This window comes from Corvus brachyrhynchos, unplaced genomic scaffold, assembly GCF_000691975.1.
Source record: "Corvus brachyrhynchos isolate BGI_N302 unplaced genomic scaffold, ASM69197v1 scaffold101, whole genome shotgun sequence".
In the NCBI taxonomy this organism is placed as follows: Eukaryota; Metazoa; Chordata; class Aves; order Passeriformes; family Corvidae; genus Corvus; species Corvus brachyrhynchos.
Window position 1 is genome coordinate 2,837,318 of NW_008237239.1, and position 10,364 is coordinate 2,847,681.

Below are 10,364 nucleotides of genomic sequence, written 5' to 3' on the forward strand. Positions count from 1 at the left end.
CCTGCTGATCCCATCAAGTAAATTGCCCTTGTCTACTGAGGGGTTTGTTGTTCCCTAAGGTTTGTACCATCAGATGAGAAGAAGAAGCAGGGCTGTCAACGAGAGAATGAGACTCTAATACAGAGGAGGAAGGACCAGATGCAGCCTGGGGGAACCACAGTCAGCGTCACTGTCCCTTACCGAGTCGTAGATCAACCTCTGAAACTTATGCCACAAGACTGGTAAGAACATTTCTCCTTTACACAATTTTTTACCAGGACAATGCAGAATTTGAAGGGGACCAATAAAATGACCTGAAATCTACTGAAAAGTGAAGATACAGATATAAGGCTGGATTTTATTAACTGTATAGGAGTCTTTTTTTTCAGGTGAAAATAAGATGAAACTAAATTCATCTAAAAACTTGCAACACTTTACATTTTAACAGTGTGAGCAGCATAGCTACTCTACTAATTTTGCCAGAAATGTTCCAGAAATTTAAATAGAAATGTTCATATTATTTTTCTGGTTTGTGACAGCATAATGTGCAAGTCACTGAAACATGATCTGCAAGAAAACCACTCCTTTCCTGTCTGTTTTCTGAGGGAGAGCTTGTTGGGAATATATGTTTGCAGGCCATCAGCATCTGACATTCCAACTTTTTTAATAGTTAATGAAAGAAAATACATCAGACAGTAAGACTGAACTGTGATTCCAGTATTGGAGCTACTGGAGTTTTACTTCTGAAGGAAAAGCCCTAGTTGCAGAAAGGGAATCATAGGTAGTTTTTACTTTTATGAAAAAGCTGGGACGGATTATTTGGTCTGTAGTCCATTCTTCAAGGCTATAAAAAATAGCTCTCTTTGAACAGGAAAACTCTGAAGAAGCATTTTTATTGTTGTTTGACATCTTTTTGTTATTTGATGAAGTGCATTATGCAGCATTTTTACTTCTTCCTCACAAGTGAGAAGATCTGGGACATGGATGATGACATATTTGGAGGTTTTGCAATTTCCAAATTAGATTTTAATGGAGAGGAATACTTTGAAAAGGTTCTGTTCCTAAATCAATTATTCTCTGTATTTAGACCTTGAACTAATCAGAAATCCATGTATTTAAAATTCTGAATATTAAATAGCACTTAAAATGTTTAATGATCAAACCTTTAAGAACCATCTAAACTACTTTCTGAAGTACTTCTGACCAAAGACATGAAGTGGTGTGGGTTTTTTAATCTTGGTTTTATCCAAGGAAGCCATTACAAAACCTGCAAAAAAACCCCTCTAGACCACAAAACTTCACCTTGATTATTCTTTTCCATTTGGGATTTAGTGGATTTAATGATAAATTAAATTTGGGGATTAGATTAGAGAGGTAATTCTTTGTTATGGTGGGTAGGAACCGCAGTTGGATGATGTAAATGATCAAGAGAAAAGTAGACCATATGTGGGAGGTTGTTTATTCTCAAAGGTGGGTTTTTTTAAATTTTACTAATGCAAAAGCTTCATCTTAATCACAAATTTATTTTCTTAGACCACAGGTAATGGTTGTGTACTCTTAAAATAGCCAGTGCACTTTGCAGAAATTTAGCAGCTGTTGCTGCTCATGAATTTTCAGCCTGGAAGGCAGCAGTGCTGAGAATAAAGGCTTTTAAATCTGCACATCTCAGTTTACAGTGCCATTCGCAGAAGATTATCTCTGAAAATGCTGGAGCACTTTTCAAAAGCAAAGTAACTACGACAACAAATAAACACTGGCTTCTAAAAATTGTAACATGAGAAACTGAGCTGCCTTCTGCAAAGGGACAGGGCTGAAAGCCCAGAGGAATCACCTGAATGGTTTTTTTTCTTTACAAGAGGAAAAGCAGCTGTGCTGGAGGTGTGGTTGTTAAATGTGCTATCCTGCTCTATAAAAGCAGCAGCTATGCTAAGGCATGCTGCCTGTTTAGGACAGGAGGTGACTGAAATGTTCCAGGCCATGCCCATGCCCACCCCTCTGTGTGTTCCAGGGACCGCGTGGTGGCCGTGTTTGTCCAGGGGCCCGCCTGGCAGTTCAAGGGCTGGCCTTGGCTCCTGCCGGACGGATCTCCCGTCGATATCTTTGCAAAAAGTAAGGGATTTATTTTGTTCCTTGGTTTGGGGTTTGTTGTTGTGTTTGGGGGCTCTTGCAGGATGTTTATGCTCATGACAGAGTGCTGCCAAAGCGCTGTTGGGTGCAGGTAGCTGAGCAGACTTTGGGCTTTGGTTTCCTCAAGGAAGCGAATATTCCCATGCCCTCTGCGCTTGTTCCGCTCTGATCTGTGGAAGCTCATAGAAATCTTCTCAGAGCTGTCAGCTACAAGAGTCACAAATAGCTGGTGTACAAATCTACTTTCCAGTCTTCTAAAAAAAGGGTGAACAGACAATGCATATTCCAGCAATTCACAGATAACAGGTTCACAGTCTGTCTTCACATTCCAGTGCTATTTTGAAGAGAGAATTAATCACGTAGTATGCCTCTAAGAAAGCATTGAAGATGTGATCTGGTGTTTGACAAAAACTTCAGAGTTTTAAAAAGTCTGAGTTTCAAGTGAGCTAGATGTTATCATTGTATAGATCTGAACAGATTTCTTGAGTCCCCACAACTGTGGTGCTTTGAGGCACTCCTCTGGCATAGTTCACCCCTTTGACAGAGAGGTGGGCCATAATATCTAAGGAATCTGTCAGCTTCTCTGTTGCTTCAGTTTGGAGTTGCCTTAGAAAACAGACTGTTTGATAGTGTCCTATGGTTTCAGATTGTTTAAAAAACCCCAAACCAACAGATATACACAAAAGAAAAAAAAATAGCAGCAAACCCAAACCCACCGTAGTTCAGTTCTGTCATCTTGCAGTCAGTGTGATGAGGAAGCAGGTTTGATCAGGTCTTGTATGTGCCCCTCTTTGGTATGTGGGGTAGAATCTGGAAAGAGAATGCTACTTTGGTGAGCAGCAAGAAGACTCAAGGGTGGGACAGAAAGCTAAGGATGGGTCTGTGAACAAGAAATTAGAATGAGTCACTTAAAGGAGGGATTGAGAATGAGCAGGGAAAGAAAAAGAGAGAAAGAGCCTGAAAGTCATTGTAAAAGTAAAAATACGCCACAGGAAAGAGTTTAACAAAAGAGACTAATGAAAGAATGAAATAGCACTTCAAAATAAAGATACTGAGAAAATGGCAATTGTGAAAAGCAAAGCCAAGAAAAATGCAGTGAAATATTGAAGGTCTAGCTAGCAGTTACGTGCTGCTTCCTATTCATTTTAATATTTTTATATATAGATGTATGGAGGGCCGTAGCAGTTGTTCTGACTTGCTTTGACATTCTGGGTCTTCACATGCCAAAAGATCACAAGCACAGCCTGCACAGTTCAGGCTGAAGATGTACCAATTCTTACGTTTTTCAAGTGAAAGAGGGATTATCTGGTCTTAATTCATACATTGAAATGGATCTTTAATTTTAGAAATACATTCCATTGCTTCAAAGCATGGTATTTTAAAAATATTTTCCTGATAAAAATATATTTCTTGAACTTTTCCTAATGACTTTACTCACCCCTCAAATGAAAACAGGTAAATGAAGGGAGCACAGAGAGTATCAGTCCAGTTTTATGTATCTATTTCTATCTGAAGTTGTTGCTTTGCCATATTTATAGTGTTCAATAGTCTTCACAAATGTGGTTTCTGGGATTTGCATTTCTTCTTCCATGTCTCTGGGTCTGTCGTGGTTACCAAGTATTCAAGGCTTGTCCCTGTCCTGTTGGAAAGCAAGCAGGTAGCTTACAAGAAAGAACTCCTCAGTAAAATGTGTACTGGGCCAGAGTCTGCCAAGCTGGTTTTATTTGTTCAATTGCTTTGTCACAGAACATTTCATTAGCTGAGTTCTCTAAAACTTTGCTCTTTAGTTTTCCTTGTGCGTGGCCTGACTGTTTCATACTCACATAGCAAACCAGCCTAATTTCACATTTACAAGTGAACGTTTGAGAGGAGGTTCTGAATGCTGTCACCTTCATGAACAAATACTTAATTTTGACTGCCATTTTCAGGTGTTCCTCCCAGAGCACATCAGTGAGCTTTAGGAGTGATTTGTTTCAGGTTCAGAAGTGGATGCTCTTGTGCTCCATAACATTTAACTTTAATGGAGAGACTCTGTCAGGTGTTGAAGTTTTCTGTAAATGTGTGGCCCTGGTATATCTTTATTTGTTTTCTCTGAAGTTACATGAATACATGCAGCATTGTATCGCAGAGATAATGTATATGTATTCTTCATTTCCATTCACAAAGCTTGGAAATTTATCTGGCAGGGATACAAGCCAGATGATAATTTCTTTAGTTTGTCAGCTGAAAAAAAAGCTTATTTCACATACCAGCCTTCTAGGAAGTTCCTAGATAGATCTGGAAAAGAGGACTGATTTTGTGGAAGACAAAATTAAGAGCGTGGTATCAGAAGAAGATACAACCATGGCATTAAAAATAACTAGTTTCCACAAGACTGGTGGCTTCTGTTTTACTTTGCCAATACTACTAAAATCTTCAGACTGGGTTACCAGATAGGAATTGTCCAAGGCTTAAATACTTTGGTTTTAATGCTCACTGTGTAAATGCTTAGGCTTTACCTAATTCACATGTGACAATACTTCCCAAGAGAAAAATAACAGTTCATATTTTACCATTTTTAACTGAGTGCTAGATCAGGGGAAATTGGCAGTTACTAGATTTCTCAGAATGCTTTATGTATGATTTGGGGGTTACACTGGCATTCTACCATCAATCTTCTATGGATTCTTTCAGGGTATAGCCAGGCTTCCTACTCAATGGTCTCAGAAATACCTTTATTATTATTATTTTTAATTCTCTGGTGGTTCAGAGGTTTTCACAAATACCTTCTTTGTTTCTCAAAGAAAATGTGCTTGAGTTGGCAGTGTGTTTGTGCTGTTCCCCTGGAATCTGGCTGCCCTTTCCCTTCACCCTGGAATAGCCTGAGAGCCATCGACCTCTATGTTTAGCTGTGCCCTTTAGGGAGTAGTTGACTTCCTTGGGTTATGGGTTCATTAATTTTGCTCTCAGGCTTCATTCTGAAAAAAGAAGGGTGAGGTGGGAGTTTTCTTTGACCAATAAAAAAGCACTAAAGTCTTTGTGTTTGTACCAAATGCTTTCCTGTTTGCTGTAGTTAAAGCTTTTCATCTCAAATACGATGAAGTGCGCCTGGATCCCAACGTACAGAAATGGGATGTAACAGTGTTAGAGCTCAGCTACCACAAAAGGCACTTGGACAGGCCAGTATTTCTACGCTTCTGGGAAACCTTGGACAGGTATGTTTCCTGCTGCAAGTCCTTGGTGGTCATGCTTTTATGGTTTTGGTGGGAGTGAAAAGTTCTGGCAACCAGGGAATTGTTTACAACTAAGACATCTGAACAATGTTTTAGCCTGGAAATAGTGTTTGTTTTGATTTTCCCTGATGATGCAGTTAATAAAATGTAGTGGTATATGTTTACAGACTGTAAGTAATAATCTCCAAAGTGTAATAAGTGTGGATTTAAAGGAAGGGTAGTTACCATTAATCATTGATTAGTCCCATGATTCCCCACCTTCTGACTCTGCTTCTGGTCAGAACCCTCCTGAGGGGGAAGTTCACTGCAGTACCTTTTTCATGTTGTAGAGAAGAAACTTTATTATCATGAAGCAGTTGAAGAAATATTGAGGGAGTGGAGAAGCCCATGCATTTCATGAATGTTTAATCTTTTCATGTTGATTGCATAGCAAACTGCTTGAATGATTGAGTGAAAAAGAAAAATCCTGTGGGAATTGTCAAAATAATTCCAATTGTCAAACTTTCCATGGCTTTCTATTTAAAAGTCTCAGATTAACAACATATCTGAACTCCCAGAATGAACTAGTTATTTTTAACAGCAGTCTTTCAATGTTAGAAGTCATGCAATGCCTTGGAAAACATGAGTTTTCTTTGAGGCAAGGCTGTAGCTGGCTGTTACTTAGTGGGACAAATCCTGTGCATAACACAGAGCTCTATATGGTACATGGCACATGGCATCTCTTCAGCAACTTTCTAGTTCCCTAAGCATTCTGTTTTAGCAGTGCCTGTGCATTTTATTCCTGTGAGTAAAATTCCTATAAATGCCACAAGGGTAGTAATGCTATCTTCTGTTAATTTTTTTTCAGGTATATGGTAAAGCACAAATCTCACTTGAGATTCTGAATCCTTCAGCTGCCATTTATTTCCTGAAGTATGGATTGAAAAAAATAGAAGGGGCTCCAGTTTGGAGACCAGAGCTCGCACTATATGATATGTCAAGAACTTTACAAATGAGGAAGGGTCACAGTTTAAACTTTTTATAAAATCTTGTTTGGATGATTCATGCTATGGCAGGTTGATACCTGTTGTTATTCAGAAGCAAAGGGGTTTTGCTTAAAACTATTTTTTTAATGTTGTTAGCCTTCTAGTCTGCAATCCAAATTGTATATTTTGATAGCAGCAGTTTCTTCTCTGTTTTGTTAAATTAGCCACATTTTTAAATGATGTGTTTTGTTCCTGAGTAGACAATAGCTGGATCTCCACGGCAGGTTCCCCACGTGTGTGTGCGCGTGTGCGCACGGCTGTGTGTAAATAATGTGTGGGTGTGTCTATAGATATAGTGTACAAAAAAGTTATAGACACACTGATGCACACGTAGATGTTTCCAGGCTTTCTAAACCACTTAGCTTCTGAGCTTAGTTTGGGGTTTCTTTGCTTACCGTTTCACTTACTGAAAATATTTTGTTGTGAATGATATTACATTTTAGTCAATAGGACTTGCAAACTGAGCAAAGTGAAAGTTGTTTTGGATAAATCAAAATGTCAACCTGTATATGTATATTCTGTCAGTCTTTGTTGAAAAAGGGAAGATGAAAAATCTAGAAACACTTTTTTTGGATTTGTAATGTCCCAGTTTACTAAATCTTGAAACTTTATTATAGGCGTACCTTCAAGTCATGTTAACTTTAAATTGCCATTCTCCACACACGTCTCTTTATTTAAACTGAAAGTATGCATGTGTACATTCCCATCTAGCAAATACCTTTGCATATGAGTCTAAATGTTACTTAGATTAAACGATGAATAGAGGAGGAGAGAGTTGGGATTTTTTTTTTTTTGTCCTGGAAGAGCCGCCACAAGGAATGAAAAATTTTAACTGCTTTGCATTTATACCTCTAATACTATTTTCTTGTGACAAAAGTAGCCCAGACTATCTACAGGAGTTATAATTTTCTGAGCTGAGTGGCTAATGTGGCCTCCTAAGAGTCCTGCATTGGAATGGAAAATCAGCCTTCTCCAATTACCAAAGAACAGATTTGCTTCATCTCCAGTGTGAGGCCAGAGGACCCTGGTATTTGTACCAATTTACAGCATCTCTGTATCTATGGAATAACATTAAGTTGATGTTGCATACCAGTGAATGTAGAGAATGATCAAATTCTGTAACACCTGCATGATTTTTTTTCTGGGATAGAAGATACATGGATACATGTTTATATTCCTGTTCTTGAAATTCCAAACCATGTTTTTTTAATATACTTTACATTTAAGGTTTGACAAAAATAAAATGTTCTACCTATTCTGTTTTAGTTTTTATTTGATCTTAGCTTCATTTTCAATAAAACCCAAAGTCACATCTCTGTGAGAGGTTTTTAAAACTATGTCTTAAATGTATGAGGACTGTGAGGTCTGACTTTTGATTGTATGTTTCCATCCCTGCTATACTGAGACTGTATTTTCAAATGGTCTTAAAGGAAATGTAAAAACTCAAACCACCTAAACAACCCCCTGTGAATCCCAAGATTAGAAGCAGCTGACCCTGGATTTTGGAATGGATTCAGTGTGGTGACTGGGAAGAGTGGGCACTACAGGACTACTGGGATGTCTCCTGTTTGTGTGGGCAGCTGGGCAGTACCATGTTACCGTGGTTTCCCTGTACTTAAGCTTATTATAAATGTGTCCATGTCTTACTAGAGTTGTCTGAAACATTGAATGCTTGGTTTTAACCTGTACTGTACAGAGCAAAGCTGTAATGGCTTCTTCCAACACAGCAGCTGCTACCATGAGCAAGTGGTTCCATTTACAGTTCATTTCTGCTTTAAATAGTGGGATATCATGTATGCATTTTTTAACTTAAAACATTTCCAATTAGAAATGGTTTTTTTTTCAGACTTAATCAGTACAATATGGCCTATGCTGTTGTAAAGAGACTTCTGGGCAGTCAATTTGAAAAGCAAATTTTGGAGAAGTGTGTGCTTCACATGCAGTGTGACATGCAGGCCATAGAGTGGGTTTGCAACAGGCAAGGGCCAGTTATCTTTTCTGTGTCTTATACTTCACTTGTGTTTTCAGTGCGGGTGTAATCCCAGATCCAGTATTGGGTACAGGAGATGGTGTGATTTAGATGTAGATTTATGTATTTATTGGGAGTTAACTCCTCTGAAACTACTGAAGTTACACAGATGTGGAATGGGCAGAAGAGCAACATCCATGAAATCTTTGTGTGACCTGTGTTGGTTTTTATGGGTTGAGAACAGACCTTTAGCATCTTAGAATTTTGTATTGGCAAGTAGTTTGCAACCCAAGTTATAAAATATGTATTTGTGAAGGAGCTGGCACCTGATCGTGCATATTTTTGTCAGTCATAAAAGTAGTGATGTTTATAAAATGAGCCATTTTGCAATCAAATAACTGCACATAGATTATGAAACTACTTGGACTTAAAAATTTAGCCTTACAGCAGCATTTTGCAACACAGCTGGAATTTTAGACACTTATGTTATGCTTAATTTATCTACAAGTTAATGTAGAGTAATAAAGAAAACTGGTACTAAGAAGTGGGGAAGCTGGAGGAGCAGACATCTGTTTTACTGAGCTGCTTTCTTATTGCTGAGCAAATTCAACGCACTACTTAGAGGTGTATAAAGTGTGTAAATTGTACTCAATTAAAATGTACAACTGTAGCTGAGCTCCTTCCCTGGCTGCAGTGTATTGAACAGTAGAATGACACGAGCATAAGAATCAGATATCAAATTGGCTGTTCCTATTAAACACCTTCAGTGTCATAACTCTGCACTGTTTCATAAGTACAAGATGAGTGAGATGGAACAAGATAAGTTGAGGACTGGTTTGAAGTCTGTTATTGGGCTCCCATACTGTCAGCAGGTGATTACTACTTTTAGTAACAGGGTTTGTGGGGCCAGGAGATGTACCTGAAGTAATGATTTTGTATTAAAAACTAAACCTGTGATTCGTATTATTTCAGCTTTTGAATGTTAGCCTGAACAAAGCAGACAAAAAGGGGAATATTTTTGTAAGGTAAAGTAGGGCAACTGCAGGGACTTGCATACCTGAAGAAATTGCAGATCAGCATCCTCAGCTGAGTAGGCTCAGCTATTGAGCTATTACCTGGAAATTTTTGTAGGAAGATGGTTTCACAAATAGGTACTAAAGGCAGTGCTTGAGCTAGACAATTTATGGAACTGTTCTGCAATGCTGTAAACCTTTTTATTTCTGAATTCAGAAGAAAATGTAGATAGCAAATTGTGTGCTAAGTTGCCCTTGGTCATAAGTTAAACTATTATGTTATATTTGACATATCAGCCTTTATTAGAACAGCAAATTTGTTTTTGGCTTTCATTTGCTGTGCAGTTGGTGTATAAAATATTACCATTCTCTGCAGACACATGCAAAAGTAAGTTTTATTAGTACAGCCTTTATTCTTTTGCAGGTGAAATATGCACTTAGTTGCTAATTCTTGCAATCGCTATACTAGAAAAAAAAAAGCTGATCAAAATTAATGGCTTAGTGATTTTAAAATTTAATGTCATGAATGCATTTTAATTCAAAAGCCATAACTAATGCCAAGTACTTTATTAGAGCAATGTGTTCATGAAAAATTAAAATCTCTGCCTGAAGAAACTGCTGGCCAAGTAGGTTACAGTTCAGCTGATCTGTGGAAAAATGTGCCACAAACTGGAATCTCCAAATGTCATATCCTGAGTTGCTCATTTGTAACTGAACAGATTTTTTTGGAGAGGTGGCAGTTCTGCTTCCTTTGCTGAACAGTTGCATACTTCAATCAGAGTTGTGTAGTTTCCCTCCTTAGGTTTGTGTTTACCCAGAGACTGTTTGCATGATTCAAGGGTTCTGAGGCAAGATCAGATCCCTGAGGATGAAGCTGTTGGAGTGGAGCTCAGGCCCTTGGCAAGGGTAAAGGTGGTGTCTGAATGGGACTGTGATCCCATCTGATGATCGTTGTGGTTCCTTCCAACTCAGCACATTCTGGGATTGTTCAGCTGTCATTTACTTCTCTCCCTCATTCTTCTCAGTGGTGATGCTATCA

At 38.3% G+C, this 10,364-nt stretch overlaps 1 protein-coding gene across 1 annotated transcript in view; it reads left to right on the top strand.

The window, feature by feature from the left end:
- Positions 1–7,655, top strand: part of CDC73 (cell division cycle 73) — a gene marked incomplete at its 5' end in the record, with an annotated part of 96,734 nt that extends 89,079 nt beyond the window's left edge. The window contains 4 exons of the mRNA XM_008630458.2: positions 60–221; positions 1,988–2,088; positions 5,159–5,300; positions 6,166–7,655. Coding sequence (XP_008628680.1) covers positions 60–221; positions 1,988–2,088; positions 5,159–5,300; positions 6,166–6,202 — 442 coding nt within the window. The remainder of the gene's footprint in view (positions 1–59; positions 222–1,987; positions 2,089–5,158; positions 5,301–6,165) is intronic.
- Between the last annotated feature and the right edge of the window lie 2,709 nt (positions 7,656–10,364).